Here is a 21,735-nt window from a genome sequence, read left to right as displayed (position 1 = left end):
TCGGCACAAGAGGAAGCTCTGCCACTTGGTGGAAGCAGATGACTTTGATTTGTAGATACTAAAGATATACTTTACACAGTAGTTGTACCTCTATCATGTGATTAGACTTTGTTGTGCACACGTTTGTGAAGAGTTGTCCTTGGTATGTTGTATGCCTCTGAAGCTTTACTGCGTGATTTTTCGTCTTTTTTTTTTTTAATTTTTAGATTATTTTTTGTATCATTTTGTTTTAAAATTTTTTAGATAAATAACAAAGGCTACCATATTTATATACGTTTTATTTAATTTAAAATTGTTAATTAAAAGCTCATCTTGATGCATAAGTGCGTGCAATTAGCATGTTTACTCTTACTCAGAAAATTATTTATATTTTTTTCTCATAACATTTTCCAAAACTAGCAAATTTAATTTTGAAAATGAGAACCTTGATCGTCATAAAATTTTCTACAAAACAGCCTTTTTTGTTTAGTAAAATTTAATTTTAGTTTTGGGAGTTTCAAAGATAATTTTTTTGAAAAAATAACACCTTATAAATAAAATTTCGGACAAATTTTAATTGCATTTATTATGTAATTTATTTCATGCACGCTAAAAACCTTTATACTTATTTGAAAGAAGATTTTATAATCTATTTAAATTTAATTTAATTAAGTTGAAAATATCATTTAAATATTGAAAATAAAATGATCAAAGTAAAGGACCTCGAAAAAATTATGGAAATTTTTTTTCAAAAAAATCGAGAAAAAGATAAAGCGTTTGTTGCAAAGCAGTTTATGAAATGGAGTTACCCAGATCAAGTGCTTACGATAAAGTCGTAAAATTGGAGAATGGATCTCTAAATAGAGACGTTGGAAGTGTTCGAATTGCTAAGGTAGCTACTAAAGAAAATATTTCAAAGATTGCTGCATTTTTTGAAAATAAGTTAGGGTGCTCCCAAATGAAAGTAGCTCAAGTTTTTAACTGTAGTCAAACTCGAATTTCCCAAGTATTAAAAACAATGACTAACATTCGAACTTTCAAAAAAACAAATCGTCCAAATCATAGCCATCAGCAGAAGAAAGCAATGCGTCCTAAATGTCGTAAATTGTACGAACATTATAAAAACTTGGATTTTGTTATGGATAATGAAAGCTATTTTACCTTAAACAATAGCACATTAGCTGGTAATGATAGGTTTTTTGCCGCTGATCCTTCTCAATGTTCTGACCAAGTAAGATATAGTTTGCGTAAAAAATACGAGGACAAGCTCTTAGCTTTTTGTTGCATCACCCCCCGTGGAATAAGCCCTCTTTATATTCCTCACAGTAAGCAGGCAATCAACCAGTACACTTATAAAGAGATACTAGAAAAAACTTTACTTCCTTTAGTATCAGAATATTATAAAAAAGACAATGAGTTTATCTTCTGGCCTGATCTAGCTCGATCACATTACGCAAAGTCGGACATCGACTTTTTAAAATTGAAAAAAATCAAAGTTGTACCTTAAGATATAAACCCAGCTAACGTTCCAGAAGCAAGACCAATTGAAAACCTTTGGAGTGATTTAAAACGGCTAGTGTACGAGAATAATTGGAAAGCTGAGAATTTGGAAGAGCTTGAAGCAAGAATTAGATATTGTTATTCAAAGATGAATAAAGAAATTTTCATTACTCAAATAAAACATCTTTCAAAAAACTTTATAATATTGCTAAATATGGTATTTGAAATAATTATTTTAATATATTTATTAACTACGTACACACTAAGACATAAAGGTAAAACGGGGTGTTTTTATATACCCTAAGGTATATTTACCGCTGCTTAATCCTAATATTGAAATTGAGGTATATTTTTCTGCCTTAGGGTATGAATTTCGCTACTTTGTAATAGGGTTTTGAAAAAACACCCTAAACGCAAATCTAAAAATAAACGGCAAACCTTTTATTAGCAAACTAAGGTAGAAAATTCTACCTCGGCTAGAGAAAATATCTACGTTAGCATTTTCTACCCTAGCAAAGCAAAAAAGCACGACAAAATGGTAGGATTCTTAGGTGGATATGTGGATGAGGATATTCTTAGTATGCTATATATTGTATATATTAGGGTGACCAGACGTACTCTTTTTTAAATTATTATACTCTTTTTCAAGTAATATTTTTATTGTATCTCTCTTTTTTATTTAAACCACTAAATATACTATTTTTTAAACATTTTATGAAAAAACTTTTTTATTTGGCAACATATCACTAAATTGTTTTCATGTATGAAATATTTTAACTGCTATAGTTTTGATATTAAACTCAATGTATTTACATAAACAAAAAATGTACATTTTTTTTTACTGACGTTTTGGCTTAAAACTGGGTTCAATAATATATATATATATATATATATATATATATATATATATATATATATATATATATATATATATATATATATATATATAATATATATATATATATATATATATATATATATATATATATATGTCTATATATATATATATATATATATATATATATATATATATATATATATATATATATATATATATATATATATATATATATATATATATATATATATATATATATATATATATATATTATATATATATATATATACATATATATATATACATATATATATATATATATATATATATATATATATATATATATATATATATATATATATATATATATATATATATATATATATATATCAAAACTATATACATTGTTCATCAAAACTATAGCAGTTATAATATTTCATATAATATATACATATATATATAATATTTCATATAATATATATATATATATATAAATATATATATATATATATATATATATATATATATATATATATATATATATATATATATATACTTTATTATTTTGTAATTTTAGTCAAAAAATAATTCAGATGTCTATATATATGTGTAAAGTCATTTATTGTCGAAAACACTTTTTCTTATGTCGTGATCTAGTTAATCATATGCTTCTTTTGCATTCTGAAGATAAATTCATGAATTTAGAGTGTGGCATTGGTGAATGTAAATACTTGTATAATACAGCTAATACTTTTAAATGGCACATTAATAAATGCCATAAAATAGCTGTTGATGAATCTTTACTCAAAAATACAGACTCCGAAATATTGGACAGTCAGAAAACAGAGGAATATGATGCCAGGGAGTGTGAAGAAAATCTGTTTTTAAATATTGACGAGTCCTTAATGCGTGATTTTATGGATTTTAGTGAATGCTTCTCTAGACAATTGTGTCACACTAAACTATATTGTAGAGAAAAATTTATGCTTCCAAAATCAGTAATAAAGCAAATTTTCGAGCAAGTTCAAACATTGTTTGACTTGTATCAAAGCAGTATTTCTTCAATAATTCGGGCTAAACTTAAACATTGTGGAATTGATTGGAAACTAGATTATGTGTATAGACAAATTCTTGAAGAAGATTCTTTCTATGAACGTATTTCAAAATCAACATCCACCGACCATCTAATGGAATCATATATGAAGTTAAACCTTGACTATGTTCCTCCAATTGAATATAATATCTCACCAATTGACAATAGATTTATTGTTACGTTAGAAAATAAAAATCAAGCTAATACTAAATTTCACTATGTTTCTTTATTGGCAACTTTGAAAAGTTATCTAAAACGTGAAGATGTTTGGAGTAGTTTTCAGCATAAAAAACAGGTTAGTGATTATCTACATGACTATACCGATGGTTTGGTATGGCAGTCACGAATAAAACATTTTTGCTGTGACTCTTTTATCAGACTACATTTCTATAGTGATGAGCTTGAAATATGCAACCCGCTAGGAAGTCGAAAAGGAACTCATAAAATAAGTGCTTTTTACTTTATTGTTGGCAATATTGAGAGTAAATATTGGTCATCATTGAACCACATTCATTTAGCACTGATTTCTAAGTATAGTATAATTAAAGAACATGGCTACGCACTAATTCTACAACCTTTGTTGAATGATTTAATGATACTTCAAAATGAAGGTATTAACATTAATGTTGAAGGTATAACACACAATCTTAAAGGCTCCATTGTTACATTATCTGGTGATAATTTGTCTGCACATACAATTGGTGGGTTCTCTGCATGTTTCTCGTCTGGCCGTATTTGTAGAAATTGCATGGTACCACATATTAACATTCGTAATATTAAAACTGAAAGTCAATGTATTTTAAGAACTAAAACCAGTCATGATTATCATGTTAACTCTGTGTTAATTGATCCAACTCTGATGCCTGTGTATGGAGTTAAAAAAGAATGCCCATTTTCTATCTTAAATTATTTTCACCCAATTGATTCCATGCCCCAGGACATATTACATGACATATTGGAAGGACTGATGAGTGTTAATTTTAGTGTTGTTATAAAAGGCCTTGTTAAAGATAAGTTTTTGACAGTCTGTGAGCTCAGAAATATACTAAAAAATTTTAAATATGGGATTACTGAACGCTGTAATAAATCATTGCCTTCAAATGTTCCACTTAATTTAGTATCAAGTAACAAGCATATCAGTGGAAAGGCTGTGGAGAGGTGGTCATTATTTTATCATCTTCCATTATATATTGGAAAAGTTGTACCATATGAAAACGAATATTGGTTGCTACATTTGTTATGCAGAAAAATATGCCAAATTATTCTTTCACCAGTTATTGATATAGAGTGGATTCCTGTACTTACCCACCTTATTGCTAGGCACCATGAGTTATTAGCACGATTAAATCCAAAATCATTTACACCCAAGATACATTTTCTTGTTCATTATCCACGAATGATTTCCCAATTTGGTCCTCTTAGATTACTTTGGTGCCTAAGATTTGAAGCAAAACATCAATATTTTAAACAAATTGCTCATCGTGTGAAAAATTTTAGAAACATTACTAAAACTCTTGCTGAGAGACACCAGATGGCTAAGTGTGCTCTTTTGTCACCAGCAAATGAATGGGTTCAGAGCTCTCCAGTTATTCTCGGTTTACAGCAATTTCTTCCTTATTCAATTTTTCCAACCAGTCTTTGCATAAAAATTAAACAAATGTATGGAATTGAGATAAGTAGTAATCAAAAGAATATACTGTCTGTCAATCGTTTGCAATGTAATGGAACGTTATCACGTGTAAAAACCTTTGTTGTCTATAATGTAATTGATGAAGAATGCGTTCCACTGTTTGCCGAAATTGAATTCATTTTATATTTGCATGGCCTATGGGTTATATGTTGTATTCTCCATTATTCTTTGACTTATAACCCACATCTTGATGCTTACATTTCTGAAAAGAGTGATGAATGGATTGTTTATACACCAGGAGCTATTATTAATTATCAGCCACTTAGTTCATATAACGTTAATGGTGAAAATATGATATTTTTGCACAACAGTGTGGTTAAAAGTTAAAATACTTTACAATATTAAATATAAATACATATTTAAAATTCAACCCAACTATTTAATTTAACATTCATTCCCAACCTACCCCACTAACTCCCTAGACTATTAATATGTTAATTTTTGTTTGGGTGTTTATGTTTTTTTAACATTTGCAAAAATATCTTATATATATTTTAAATATCTTATTTAATGTAATGATTGTAAATGAAAATGATTATCTGTTGTTGATGTTGTTGTTATACGGAGAGTATTAATTTCATCAGTCTTTAAATCATACATATTAATAATTTAGATTAAAGTTATTTACTTTTTATTTAGTTTAGTTATTTCTTAAAAATGTATAACTTCAAAGTTTGGACAAGCGACAGAGTTCAGAAAAAAATTTTTGTTGCTGATAATTTGTTGAGTTTAAAGATAAAAGGTTGTTTTTATATTTACAATACCGTTATATTTAATAAAGATTATGCAATTTTATTGATTTATGTAATAATATAAATATTGTTTTTTCTTTACAGCACAAAGAAAGTTCAACTTGATCAACCCTCTTGTGATAGTTTTGAATACTGATGGCACAGAAATAGACAACGATGAGGTGCTATTGCATTGTGTAAATGAAATTTTAATTGTTCTAGGGGCTGAACAACTTTGGACTCATGAAATACCTGTCACTTCAAGGTCTGAGCAACAAGGGAGTTCAAATTCAATAGGTTAATAATTTTATGAACTTGCTATGAATTTTAAACATTTCATTGTATACCTATGTTCTAAGTTATTTAGTCATTTCTTCATTATAGTTGGTAACTATTACTTTTTTTAACTTAAGCATATTATATTAGTAAATTGTTTTAGATTTTTTTACTAATTCTGAATTTGCGCCCCAACCTTGTGCAGTTATGTCTGATAACAGTTTAACGCCGTTGCTTGATATTAAATCAACAACGAACGAGAAAACATTGCGTGTGTTTCCTTTTGTGTATAGCATGCCCGTTCTTCCCCAACATATTTCTGTAGCCCTACAAAAAGCAAAGGACAAGGCTTCATTAGAGCCATTTGCAGAGCATTCTCTTGTGAGAATATTATTTGAAGATCTTATACAATATGATCTGTAAGTTTTTAATTTTTCTTTTATTATGTAGTTAAATCATCGTCATTATTGTCATTATTTTAACATCATTGTTTGTTGTTGGCCCAGGTAGAACTTTTACAGGCATTAGTTTTTTCAAGAACGGATCTCACAGAATAGTGTGTAATTTTGTTAACAGAACTAAATTCCTTCTGTACAGAATGAATGAATTGAACTGTTTTGAAACTGTTAACACATATTCAATTTATTTATAGTTACTGAGGCATATAATTAGAGATTTAATAATATATTTAAAATACAAAGTTTTGAAGGGATTAAATTACCAATAAATAATATACTTATTATTTAGCTACCCATCATCTGTGATGTACAATAGTGTATGTTCTGCTATTGTACGAACATATCCAAATCTATGTGACCGTGTCATAGTTATGAAAGGCAAATCATCGAAGTTATATGTGAGTATTTAAATAAATTTTTATAAAATCTAAATCTTGTTAGGTTATCTCTAAAAATGTTTACATATATGTATGGTGTAAAACTGTATAATATTTACTTTCTATGCAAACTTTATGATTTATATGAATATAAATTCATAAATTTATATACATATAAAGATTTATATGTATATAAATTCTCTATTTTAGGTAACATGGCTGGATAGTCTAAGAACTAAATTTAAATCGGAACGTGCAAAATATTCTAATGATGAGTCTGTTATAGCTCATAAAAAGTTTGCATCCAAAAGGATACACAGCCAGCTGATTAATGATAATCAACCTGTAAAGATAACTAGACTAGAGGTACTGCAATTTATTTAATTTTAAACCAGCATTGTGCCAACTCAAATTTGACTGACTTTATTTTATATATCTTTATTTATTGCAATAAATAACTCTAATAGCTAATTTTTAATGGAAGGTAATATCCAAGTACTATTTTGATAAAATTTGTAATTATTTTTTTGTAAAAATTTTCATATTCGGATTTATGTTGCAGGTTTCAAATGACTCTTTAGAAGATTCTTCAAGTGTAGAGCAACATGTAATATTAATGTTAAAGGAGCACAATAAACATTATCCTGACACGACTATTATATCTGATAGAGTGAGCCGTACCTATGTATCAAGAAGAATTTTTATCAAAACCAATACTACACAAGTCATATTGCAAAGGTTTCGTTGTTTAACAATGGAAATTGAGGTTATTTTTGTGTTTTTCAATAAACAAACTGTAAACATTTATTGTTTACTTTTAGATTTTTGACATTCCTTTTGCATAATTCTTAATTATTATAATTATTGGAATTAATGTTATTATCATTATATATATATATATATATATATATATATATATATATATATATATATACAAATATTTTTACTAGAAATACTAAAATGGTATTAATGCTCATTTTAGTTGTTCGAAGAAGCAAAACGAATCACTGGTTTAGATTTGAAAATTAAGTTAATGAAGTTTTTTCAAAATCGTTCAGACAAAATTTTGGACATTTGCAAATCAAAGTTGCCTTCAATAAAAAAAACATTGTTTTTGCAAACCGTCAATATTTTATTAAATGGTATTGGTGCATCATCAAATGTTGATATTGAAGGTATATAATCAATATATTCTTTTTAGTATAGACTATTTTTTTGCACATGTTATCGTATACATATATAATATCAGGTCAGAGAATATCGGCTTCTTTGCTTCTTTTACCAGTTGTATTTGGTAAAGACATCGATCGCTTCTTTTCTTTAAATAAGGTTGTATATCAAGTTTGCAGTCTTTATTACTAACGATTTTATTATGAATAATTATTAATGAAATTAGTACTTTAATAATTTATACATTTTTGTAATTACAGAATCCACAAGTTTCCACTCCATCAATAACCATCAGATGTGCAGGCGAAGCAAATGTTTTTAACGTTGATGATGCCGAAATAAACGTAATGCTCGACGGCATAGTAATAGCAAAATCCAAGACAGTATTAAGTGCGCTTACAAGTTTAGTTGCAGCCTACTGGGTGTACGAAATTGCATTTGACGCAAAACTTAAAAAAACATAGATTTTGTTGCAAGCCATGTTTGTGGCGTTTCTAGCTACATTACAACACCATTTAGTCAAAGAATTTTGAACAAACTTTTGTAATAATAGATAATTTCTATAAAAATATAACTTAAAAAAAATAATTTGTATCTCAATAAACACGAGTAAATTAATTACAATTTCCATATAATACTTTAAACTAGACATACTTTGACCGGTTCCACAATTAAACTAAAGCTGCACTGTAAATTCGCGTGATAAATATTTATATCTCTGCCCTGATTATTATACCCTTGTTAAGGGTATATTTTAACACCCGAAAAGTTAAGGTATATTTTTCTACCCATAGGGTCGGATATACGAAGTACCTCTACGGGTAGAAAATTCTACCCTAAATCTAGGGTAGATTTTAAATCTTGGGTGGATTATTATACCCTTGTTAAGGGTAGATTTTAAAACCCGAAAAGTTAAGGTATATTTTTCTACCCATAGGGTCGGATATACGAAGTACCTCTACGGGTAGAAAATTCTACCTTTTTTTTTTAGTGTGTATACTTACATATTAATAGTTGAAATATTAAATAATAAAACTTATTAGTTCTTAAAATATTAATTTTTAAACTTTGTCCAAAATTTTATTTATGAGGTGTTATTTTTTTTTGCTAGGGTGAGATTTTTAAAGTTCGCTGCAGCAAAAAAAAAATCAATTTTTACATTTAGATTACACCTTTAGATAAAGCCAAAATACAGTGCCTCGCATTTTTAAAGATTTTTTGTTTTAGCTTTTAATAAATGCAAAAGAAACAAAATTACTAAACCGCTCACTTTTTTTCTTCGTTTACTCTGTAACCAATTTACTCTATTAACCAATGACAAAAGTAAATATTAACTGTTTTAAAAGAATTTCTTCTGTGAGAACATTCCACATAAATTCTACGCTACGGATAAAGTATAATAAAATCGATGTTTTTTGAAGATGACAAATTTATATTTATTTCAAAATAAAATGGATGACGTAAAATTAAGCCGGTTTTCAAATCGAAAGTTAATTGTTAAGTTGAAGTTAAGTTAGTATGTGCTGAGCTGATATTCCTATCTACCTATCCATGCATCCGTTTATCTGTCAAAGGCCAATCGACTACCTTATTGAATTTTTTGTTTGCTTTTTGTTATGGCAACCACGGCGATCTGTTTTCTGATATTTAACAGTAGTTAGTAAAAGTGGACATTTTGTTGTTTTTATTCTGTTCTGTTCTGTTCTGTTTAATAGAAAAAGGAAAACTATTTACATTTAATTTTTTTTAATGGTTTTTTTAATTTTTAAACTTTGTTTTATACTTTTTAATTAATAGTGTACCATAAAACTGGGTGAGTTTAATTGGTTTTTAAGCATTTTTTCTAATTAACTCTTCAGTAAAGTCTTTTTTTTTTTCCTTTTAACATTACACCTCTCTTTTGAAAGACTAGACTTAAAAAAATTTTCCTCCTAAATTTTTTATATCTCCAAATTGTTATCTATCTCACCCCTTTGTTTTGGCTGAATTTGATAACGTAATAGTTATATGGTAGCTTATTAACTTAATCCTCCTACAAATGTCATTGATGGTTGTTTTTTTTACTAAATTAGAATATAATATAAAAGCAAGTTTAAAACATTTTACTGGGAAAATATCAATCTAAAAACAAATAGGGACATCAAATAAGCAGCCGTGGCGCAGTGGTAGAACACATGCCTCAGAAACAAAGGAACTGTGGTTCAAACCCCACCTCTGGGCAAGTTTTGCGACATCGGTAAGGAAGGAGGCGTGAACTTTCAATTAAATGCTCATCCACGGCGCTCTGTGTTAAAATTGTAAGGACTTCTTGGGACACCTAAATGAAATGAAAAAAATATGTGTTTACATTATATATTAAAAATATTAAAGATATTTTTAATGTTGATATATCAATAGCATCATTAAAGAAGACAAATGAATATAAATATTTGTTATAAAGTAATACTAACATTAGTAGTAACGTCATTATGTTGCTTTACTACATTTAAAAATAAAAAAGATGCTATAACAAAAAACTAAAAAATCACATTATTTAAAGTTAGAGGTATCTTTGAGAGACATATCCATAACAAAAATAACTTAATAACTGGTGACTTGTGATTAAATGCTACAATGTACTAAATCTCAACTGCTGATATTAGTTATAAAAGCAAATGTTTAAAAGATTAGGTGTCAATATTTTCAAATCAAATGCTCTAAATTCAGAACACACACACACACACACACACACACACACACACACACATATATATATATATGTGTATATATATATATATATATGTATATATATATATATATATATATATATATATATATATATATATATATATATATATATATATATATATATATATATATATATATATATATATATATATATATATATATATATATGGTATACCATATAACTTTGATGCTTTGAAGATCGAAATTCTATTTGTTGAGATATCCAACGAGGCATTTTGCATGACTTTTGCTGGTTATGATTCACACGATCGACTACCGGGTGTACGTTTATTAGTTCTTATTTTCCTTTTGACTATTTTTATATATTTGCTAATATTTTTATGCCTTTGACTTTTTTAATTACAAATAATCATTTGAAACATTAAAAAGTTAAAATAGAATTGTCAATTACTGAAAATTATCTAAAAATGCTAAATTTTTTTGCATTTGTGTGGAAATGCAATTTGGAGTAACCAAAAACAAGTGGTATATAAGAGTGATATTATAACTGAAATATACCACTTGCACGTTTACATATGAGTTTTTAGAAAAAAATTTACGCAAAAAAATATTAGAATTACAACATTATGGGCATTTTTTGGGGAAATCGTTACTTTGTTGTTTAAGTCAAGTAAACCCTAACATATTCCACGAGTTAGAATCACTTCGCAATCGTTATAATTTTAAAAATATACACAGAATATAACTATATATTAAAATCTAAAATCTCATTTTTTCCTATATCACCTTGCAAAAATATATAGCTAATAATAAAAAGTCATATAATTATTAAATTTTTAACTAATAATAAAAATAATTATTATTGTAAAAACTATTGTAACAAAAATATTTTGTTTTAAGGTAAACAAAAAAAAAACATAAAACAAAAAAATATGAAAGATAAACCAGGTGTCAAATTTCATTGTTTACACACAAAAAAAAAAGTTTTATCTTATAAAAATATCCTTTTAATATTGATAAGATGTATGAATTAATGAATTTAACAAACAAAACAATGCAAATATTTGTATGTAGCATTAGTAGTAATGCTATTTTAAAAATAAACTTGGATTCGAAAAAACTCCCCATAATGCATTAAGTAAAGTTTAAAAATTTTTAAAAATACCTAACAATTGAACTTTTGATGAAAGTTTCGTTTTGAAAAAAAATTATGTATTAAAAAATAAGTTTAACTCGTTTAAATTTAGAAAGTGAATAAAAATACAATTTTAAATTCGTGAAGGTATGTAGAAACACTTTTGTTAATGACAAATAATTTATAAATGAATATATTTTTATTTGATTTAAATAAAATATATTATATATTTACTTATATTTTATTTATATAAGAATATTTGCGTTTAAAATGAAACACTTGCATATAGTGTTAAATAAAACATATTTTGAGTTTTTGTAGCTTATTGACTTCAAAACTTTGTAAATTTAAACGAGACAAGTTGTTCACGAACAAGTGGATAAACGTGACAAGTTGTTTAAGAACAATTAGATTGCAAACGTTGCATACTCACATACTCCTGTTGAACTTTAAGTATAAAAAAAAAGTACAATAAATTAGTTCAAATCTAGATAAAAAAGTAAACAATTGACAAAAAGGAATTTGCTACATTCATTACTAACATCGACAAAACAGTTGGTATCAATATTTTTTTTAAATATTTTAGTTATTCTCATTACAATTGAAGTTTTTTTTATTAAAATAATTATTATATTATTTAAAGCAATGGTTTTTACTTCTTGATTCAATAAGTAATAAATCTAAATCATTATAAAAATGCATTACTTCTTAGTTTCTTATTATTTTCCAATAAACTACAACAACAAAAAATTTAAACAAATTGAGCTCATACCCGTAGCCCCAACTCCCTTTTTTTTCTTTATTGCATAATATTATTAACATTGTAATTATAATATAAGATTATAGAATATTTTAACATAATATACGGATATTATTTGGGTATTTTTGTTTGCGGGCTCCAATCGCAACAATTTTTTACAAAATGTTCTCATTTGGCATAATCATTTATAAGTTTCTAATTTGTACCAATCATAAAATAGTAACTTCATCGCTCAATGTTTCAGTAATTGGAATTTTTTTTTAGCACAAACCGTGGTAAAGTACAAAAACAACCTTATTTTATCACTTTTAACTTATTAATTTAGAAGAGAAAATTCAAGAAAACCATTTGGCTTAAACTAATATACTTAAAATTAAAAAAATGTTATATGATAATAAATATCGTTTAATAGATTTTTATTTATTTATAGAAATTTAACAACAGGTGTGTGTGTTTCGACTAGGAAAAAATACAGTTCTTATTCTCCGTTCTTATAATCCACCTTTATTTACAAATTTTCTTAACTTTTTTTTTTTTATAATATTTTTAATAAAGCTTGAAAGCTTTATTTATTTAAAAAAAAAAAGAACCTTTCATAAAAAGAGAATAAAATGTCAAGCGGAGTTTTTATTTAAACAATTAAACTGAATTTCTTTAATAATTTCGTAATAAATACTTAACAATATATTTAACTTAATAATAAATTAGAAAACACATTTATCCTATCAAACATTTTTAGAAAGAAAAATAATTATAAGAATTTCATAAATATAAATTATAAAAAATAACATGTATAACCACTTATTTCAATTTAACTTTAATGATTATTATATTACTTTTAAGTGTTAATTTATAGCATAACTGCATATATATATATAGGGGAAAGGCGCCTATGATGGCATACTTAACTTTGAAGCTTCATTATTCAGTATCCTGAAGACCAATAATAAAAGTTTTGATATGGATACATTCCTTGTTACATCTAGAACAATAATTACCCTGGGAGTTTTCATTAGTTTTTTTTTTTTTATAAGTTATTCTTATTGTAAAAAAAGCACAAGTATGCCATCATAGGCAACCACTGCTCCTATGATGGCATCGGGGAGGATGGGGCTAGTTAGGATCGAGGATAATTTTTCATTTACCCTTAGAGTCTTCCCTCAGAATGGCCAGAAATTACTCGAGACCATCCTAATTTACCATTTCATGCTACACACCAGCATTGTAAAATTTTGCGCATGCGCATAGAATATATTACGTTTTACGTATTTTTTGGACCAAAAAAAAATTTTAGAGCATCGCTTTTTTTTAACTTTACTTAAAAATAAGTTTTTCTTATAAAAAAAAAGGTTTTCCCAACTCTTCAATATTTCAACACTCCTAACTCGTCAGTATGCCATCATGGGTAAAAGTCATCACTTTCATTAAAACAAGCTGTGTCTGCTTTGTTCAAAAGATAAAATTAAAGTAACTATTCCACTAAATGCACAAAACTTGAATATAAAATGCATGAAAATTTCATTTCTGCACAGCTAATAGTAAAATCACAATCTTCTATATATGAAGGAAATAAAAATACAACAGCACATCTCAAAATCAATTTTTGTTGATTATAAAATCAATACTTGTGCACAAGGGACGTTTTTTCACTAAAACTAATGTAAAGTCTATAGGATAACTGCATAAAGAAAATAGTCCAGTGATAACATTGACGTAGATTCATGCTTATATCAAATCGAGAACAAAAATAGCCAATAACGTTTACATCCCTTTCCATGAAAAGAGATTATGAGGTCTTCTAGTACTAATAATTAGTTATTAAAAATTTTTTAATCTCATCTATCGCCTCTTAGTGCTTGAAAGTTATAACCAGATAAAATTTTAAACTTTCTGAAAAATAATGAAAAATTTTTACCCTAAAATTTTACAAACTTATAGTCCTCTCATTTGCATTTTGCATGCTATTTGAGTATTTTTGTTTAAAGGCTCTAATCACAACAATTTTTTTCAAAATTTTCTTATTTGACATAATCATACTTAAAGTTTTAACTCTAACAAAAGTTATTTACTAAAAATCGAAATCGAGATGCTTTATCTGCTAAGCTTAAACCTCCCGTCATTGTGATATTGTCTTTCTCTTTTTTTAGAAATTATAATATGGTAAAATTTGTATATATTTAGCCCCACCCACTGAACAACAATACCCAGTTATCATGCGTCGTCAGCGGGAAGTTCATCGGACGTCTTGACGTCCTTGAGACTTCTACCAGACGTCCTCCGGACGACGCGTGCCCACTGGGTGAATTGAACTCGTTACATCAATAAAGCAATAGCAATTTTTTAAAGCAGCAGCACCGTAATCATATCAGACAAAGCAGTATCACCTTATTCATTTCAATTACACGATTACTAGGCTGAAAATTACTTTACGTATTAATTATTATTATATTTAAATTAATTTCTTTATATTATGACTTTAAATTAATGAATGTATCTATTACCAAAAACAGTTAAATAAATTAATTGATTTGTGATTTTTGAATACAATTTTATTTATCTTGAATGTTGTAACTTTCTTCTTAATAGCATTAACTGATTCTTTATTAATATCAGTGGGGGTTTTGACAGAAAATCTCATTTTGAACATAGAAATTTTTTTCGTATAGCGCGCGTTTTCATAAATATTTAAACTTTGTTTTTCGCAGATTTGAGAGTCGCGTTTTTTATTTAACATAAAAAAAGTAACGATACTATTGATATTAAATTCGCTATAAAGGCAATAAGCTTCATTAAGCGCATGAATATTTGGTCGGACATATAATTTGTATGAATAAGTTTAAAAAATAGATTTGAGTTCCATAATACTTTTAAGTAACAAAAAACTATTGTTATACAATGACTTGATTCTAAACTATTCGACAGTAGTTCAATTCTTTATCAGTAGTTCTATAATTACGTCACCATGATCTTGAGACAACCATGATTGCATGACAACCATGATCACATCCGACCATAATCGCATGACAAAATTCTGCATTAATTTGCATCAGTTTCGTTCTTTAGTGCTTTTATCCATTTTTAGTCTATTTTAAATCAAAAAGTTTTTAAACTATTATATTGCAAAGAGAAGTTTTGCGAAATACATTTTAAAGACTCAATTTAAAGGCATTTTAAAGACTCAATTTAAAGGCATTTTAAAGACTCAATTTAAAGGCATTTTAAAGACTCAATTTAAAGGCATTTTAAAGACTCAATTTAAAGGCAATGGAATATAAGTATAATAAGATAAATATTTTTTAATAAATCAACAAAAAAATATCATTTTTTTGTTGATTTATTAAAAAAAATTTATTATTTGATAAAAAAAACAAAAAACAATTCGTATAGTGTTGTGTTTTCAAACTTCCTATATGTTGAGGCTATTTATTGAGGCCACACTAAATGACTACATTCCTTAATTATAAAGTATTACAGAACTGGTCAAAAGATTGGATTCACTTGTTAAATTTATAATAAACAAAAAAAGTAAAAATTTTTCTTATCATAGGTATTTATTTATACTGTTCATAATAAAATAATCATATTTTCAGCAAAGGCGATTATTTTGAAAATCATGCAGTTTATTTTCACTTTAAAAAAAAAAAGATTTTTCTAATAACTTTCAACTACTCATTGTTTTCAATAAAATAATCATTCTTTCAAGAAAATGAAAGAATGAGATGACATTTAAAAAAATATTTCAATACTTTTTTTAAATTATTTTTATCCCTGGTACCCTCAGTTCACAAAAGATAACCAACATTTTTTCCAGAAAAGCGCTACCAGACCATCACCGACCTTGCACCATGCTTGACTTTTGGGATCAGACATTGTTTTATTACACGTTTATCAAATAAACGGCAAATGATTTCCTCAGAAAATTTTGAACTTTGATTCATCAGTGAATAAGTCTTGCAACCATTGTTATATTTCCCAATCTTTATGTTTTTTGCCCATCTTAATCATTTAACTTTATTTAGCATACGTAGTAACGGTTTTTTTGGCAGCAACGCTACCTTTCAAACCGTAATTGCTAAGACACTGTTTTTCAGTTAAAATAAATACTAGTGTTTCTTGCACGGAATTAAGTTCTTGGAAATTTTCTGTAGCAGTTCGAGTACAATTTCTTTTGCTTTGAATATGGATGAATTTGTCTTTGTGATTTAGCGTTACTACAGGTCTCCCTGAACAAAAGCAACTTTGATTACATCCAGTTCATGTTTCTTTACAACGCTCTAATGACTGTATTTTGAGAACAATTGATTTTTAAAGCAATTTTTTCTGTTGAATAAGTTTCCTTAAAATTAATAATAAAAATCTCCCTATTTTTCAGTACACTCAGCACTACTTTTTTATCCATTTTTCTTTAATCAAAACTTAAAATATATAATTGTCTTCAAATTTTAAAACTAGGACAAAATACTTTAAATTAATCCTCGTTCATAATAATTATTCAATGAAAGTTACAATATTGGAAAAAAAAAAAGGTTTTGATTACCTTTCTGTATAAAAAAACTTTAAACAACAATAGTGAAAAAAAGGGAATAAAATTAGTTTTATAGCAAAATTCATTCATTCACAGTATTCATTATTGTAATCATGATAAACCTACACTCTATAGACACGAATAGGTGTGTAGTCTCTCCATAAACAAAATGTCGAATTAAATACTTCAAATTGATGTGACTCTATTTTTGAATGAAATGAGCTTCAATTTTTGAAGAAAATTATCTAGAGTTCAAAAATGAAGCAAGTGAACCCAAGCTTTTGACCGGTAGTGTATTTGTTAAGTCATGAACAAAACTGAAGCTTATACCGAGATCTATTCAAAATAGTTTTTTCCAATTGTAATTTACAGTAAAACAAGTTATCTTATATTTATATTTCTTATTTTATATTTATATTTCTTATCAAATAGCTCTAACTTACGGTAATATAAATAATTTTTTTTGTGTTTCTAGAAATCGAACCAAACCTATTTGAAGTATTCTAATTTAAGTTAAATTTTTTGTTAAACTGTTTTAACTGCGAGTCTGATGCGGTAATAAATGCTAATTTGTAAAATACTGACTTTTTGACAAAAATAATGCGTCTTTAAGTTTTGATAAGATTCGTTTCAATTTCCGTAACAAAATTAATTTTTGTTTTTAAACCAAATTTTTTTTTGTTACATTTTCCTTGGCCCATATTCTGCAATTTTGCTTTTCACGTGTCTATTATTGTTATAACGACAATTATAACTCGTGAACAAATTTTTATATTGAATTTTTATATGGTTATCTGTTAAAAGTTTTAAAGTTTTTCTTAAAAATAGCTTGCAATCAACCAATTAACATATCATTTCAAACTGAACGAAATAATACGGCATACGAATAATCACAAATAGCCCCATTTAACTAAGAACGCTGAACCATTTGGTATGCTATTGGAGCGTTAGATACATTTTAAACCTGAAAACAATATTCTAACCTTTTTAAAACAGTAAAATTTAAAATGTTCAATATTCTATTTTAGAGTCATTCAAAATTTTTATGTTAAGGCATTTAAATTTCTGCCTCCATAAATATAACAAACAAACAAAAAAGTTTAAAAAAAAATTTTGTTGGTTAAAATACATCGAAGTATATTTTTTTTATAAGTTTTTTAACAAGAAGGCGATAGTAATATAACTTATAGAAAAGTTTGCTATAAATATTTGCTTTTTTTATTTGAGATAAATACCTTTTAAATACATAAACATTTAGTCCTCTGCCTTCTTTTTAACATCCTCGTGGTGTAGTAACTATTTGAAGTTTGACAAACTGTAGTTAAAATTCTGTAATTAAATTTTTACGGACTTTTTTGATTTAAAAAATGTCACTTTAGAGGCAAAAATTATATCTTCGCCAATTCTGAAGCAAAAAAGCAAAAAAAATTTAATGAATGGTTATCATATATCGACATCAATATACCCTGGCCAACAATAACTATTATTGTAATGCTTTTTTAAAACAGTAAGACCTTACTTGTGGAAAATGTTTCCCAAAATTTGTAAATACACATAAAACTAGTATAGAACAGTTGAAAAATGAATCAAAACAGGCATTCATACTTATAGATTTTAATATATACGATTTTAAATGTGTTTTTTTAATAAACTCAAATAAAAAAATAACTAATACAAAAATTATGTCAATGAGTGTATCAACATTTTTTTTTCTTTTATTACCTTAATTAAGGTATTACCTCTGTGGCGTTTGCTAATTTATTTACGTTATTTCTATGAAGTAGACTTATTTATGTTATTTCTATGGTGTATATTAATTTATTTACTTTTTATTTTTAAATCTTAGTTTAAATTTTTAAGTTTTAAGCAAATGAAAATATATTCAATATTTATTTGCTTAAAACTTAAAAATATTATATTCTTCAATATTTATTTTTAATTATGTGCTTCGAAACTGTATAATATACAGTTTCGAAGCTCATAATTAAAAATAAATATTAAAGAAGACAAATTTAGCTTTATCACCGAGCCCTATTCTCACGTAGTAACAAAAACCGTAATATTTAAATATCTATAATTAACAAACTATTTATTAAAAAAAAATAAATATAAAAGTAAAATAGATAATTCGTTGTAATAATTTAATATAATAATTTGTAATAATAGTTTAATATATTATAATAATTAACGGCAAATAAAAAAAAAAAAAATACACTAATAATATAAAACCAAGGACAAATAAAATAACGAATCATAAACATTTGATTGGTATTTCTCATTTATTTTTCAACTTTCTATTAACTATAATTAACCATCAGCACGTACATTTACAAATAGCGTAAAAAATTACATTTAACGTAATTGTTTTAACAGAACTATTTTTGGAATACCTTTTAACTAAATATTCTCTGAAGGACAAATTTCAGATTTATAACATCTTAGTGAATTGGATAAAGCACACCAAGGACAACACAAAAGGCAAAAAGTAGGTACAACATATGACACATGTTACATGACCATACTTAAAGTAACGTAATAATAATTTCCATGATTTATGCTTCATTTACAAATGTTATAAATAATAATGTATAAAATAAACAAACTCTAAAATAAAACACCAAGGACAAACATGACATGCTTTTTTGCATTTATATTTAGATTTTAAATTATGTTACAATTTATTTCCATAATACTAGTTTCAATAGTTTGACTTCCTGGTCAATTAATAAAATCATCAAGGATACATATTTTATAATTACCTAGACATGAATACTCTGTGCATATGGGAGCACAGCAAGAGCATACAACGACTTGAAAAAACGCATAATATAGGTTTTACACAGAGATCATATATAAAAAAAGTTTTCTTTAATAATTTTACATTTAAATTTTTTTACTAAACTGAGCTATTTAATAATACATAGTTATAAAAGGTTTGAGTTTTTAAAAAATAGTGAAACAGGTGTCACATCCTTAAAAAAAAAGGTACCATTGTAAACATGCAGCTTTTTACTGATTTCTTTGAATAAAGTAAACCTATTTAAGACCCATATCATAAATATTTCATTTAGTTTGATATAAAGAATTTAATTGTATTATTAAAGTTACAAAAAAAGGTCTTAACATTCTGCTGGAAGAGTAAGCTCTTTCTTTGATTCAGAACTTCGCCTCATAGAAGTATTAAAGTGGTCTGATGAGCGAAGCAATCTTTGCATAACATCTTCATTTTTAAATTTTTTTTGAAAATTTTTTTGTAAAATGTTATCAAAAATATTTTAATCTTTGTTTCTACTTTCCTAGGCTTATTAGATAAGAGGCCAATTGGAACTGACATGTCTCTTACAACCTGGTGTAAATAGAAAATCAGCTTGATTTATTATTTCTTGGAGATTCACAGAAGCGCTGTAGTTTAAAGTAACAATTCTGGAATCTAGACAGCAATCACTTTTAGCTTTCACAATACAGTTGTCGGCAGGGTATAACATGCAACCTTTATCTATGACCCCTTAATTGATAGTTTGATAGTCAGTCCTACTCATTCTACAATCTAACATTAAATTAATGCTTCTTCTGCTGAATAGCTCATATATCATGACATATTACAGGATCTATCAGTTTAAATTTCCATGAAAAGTTTTAAAATTTTGGCATCTTTAAATTGTCTTTCTTTATTGAGATTTAGATTAAGAGCATAAAACAGACTTTCAGTGGTAACACCAAACTTTTTAACTATCTCTGACAAGAGATACTAGGTACAAGAGCAAATAAAACAACCACAACTTTTTCAAATATTTTCTAGAAACTAAATTTTTCAAACGCAAAATATTTCAAGGTGGGTAAACTTAGGCAAAAATTTTCAGGGTTGATTAAAGTTTTATTTTCAAACAATTTATAATAAAAAGTGTCAAACACGCGGCTCATTTTTTTTAGGCAGTCATTTTTATATAAAATTGTATACTTTAAATTACTCTTTGTTGATTTTACATACTTTATAAGATTTTAAACAAATCTTTATAAGACTATTTTAAACAAATCTTTATAAGATTTTAAACAAATCTGTGACATGAGCAGGAGTGAGCATGTAATAAAGTTAGCAGATTTTTGTCTAAAAAAATGTACTTTTTTCAACTTCAAACCCTCCTTTGACAAATTTTTTTTTTAAGTTGCGAACCTTACAAACTTAAACCTGGTTTTCACAAAACATATATAATTCAATTTTTTAATTGTTGTTATTTTGAAACAAATTATGTTTTTTTGTATTTATGGCGTGGTGCTTGACCACCACTCATAGTTATAAAAAATAAATAGTCACAACATTACAACCCGAGTAACCACTAATAAATAGTGGTTGCTCGGGTTGTAATGTCGTGATTTTTTAAATATCTGTAAAAACACTTGAAAACAGCTGTGCGGCCAGTATTAAGAGCACATATTTTGGAAACACATAAAGAGTTGGGCAATCCATTCTATATTAAGGCTTTTTTTTCTTAGTTCTGTGAGACAATAATCTTGCCA

At 26.5% G+C, this 21,735-nt stretch overlaps 2 protein-coding genes across 2 annotated transcripts in view; both read left to right on the top strand.

Moving 5' to 3' along the window:
• Positions 1 to 1,944: 1,944 nt before the first annotated feature.
• On the top strand, positions 1,945 to 8,749 carry LOC136091416 (uncharacterized). The gene is made up of 10 exons (XM_065818963.1): positions 1,945 to 2,017; positions 5,740 to 5,842; positions 5,937 to 6,128; positions 6,271 to 6,526; positions 6,855 to 6,963; positions 7,153 to 7,308; positions 7,505 to 7,708; positions 7,925 to 8,117; positions 8,192 to 8,271; positions 8,373 to 8,749. Exons 1-10 carry the CDS (start codon positions 2,015 to 2,017, stop codon positions 8,574 to 8,576), a joined length of 1,500 nt encoding a protein of 499 aa, XP_065675035.1. The 5' UTR covers positions 1,945 to 2,014; the 3' UTR covers positions 8,577 to 8,749.
• Positions 8,750 to 11,936: 3,187 nt separating this feature from the next.
• Positions 11,937 to 21,735, top strand: part of LOC136091465 (MARVEL domain-containing protein 1-like) — a 33,165-nt gene continuing 23,366 nt past the window's right edge. Inside the window, exon 1 of the mRNA XM_065819074.1 lies at positions 11,937 to 12,082. The gene's annotated coding sequence lies outside the window, so the exon portion shown is untranslated. The remainder of the gene's footprint in view (positions 12,083 to 21,735) is intronic.

Source organism: Hydra vulgaris, chromosome 15, assembly GCF_038396675.1.
Source record: "Hydra vulgaris chromosome 15, alternate assembly HydraT2T_AEP".
In the NCBI taxonomy this organism is placed as follows: Eukaryota; Metazoa; Cnidaria; class Hydrozoa; order Anthoathecata; family Hydridae; genus Hydra; species Hydra vulgaris.
The sequence above is the reverse complement of the archived record's forward strand: the minus strand, read 5'-3'. Positions and strand labels throughout refer to the sequence as shown.

What these genes read in the sequence shown, in the direction of transcription:
- LOC136091416 (XM_065818963.1), top strand. An exon ending in ATCAAATGTTGATATTGAAG is followed by an intron (nt 8,118 to 8,191) that starts GTATATAATCAA and finishes ATATAATATCAG; the next exon opens with GTCAGAGAATATCGGCTTCT. An exon ending in GCTTCTTTTCTTTAAATAAG is followed by an intron (nt 8,272 to 8,372) that starts GTTGTATATCAA and finishes TTGTAATTACAG; the next exon opens with AATCCACAAGTTTCCACTCC.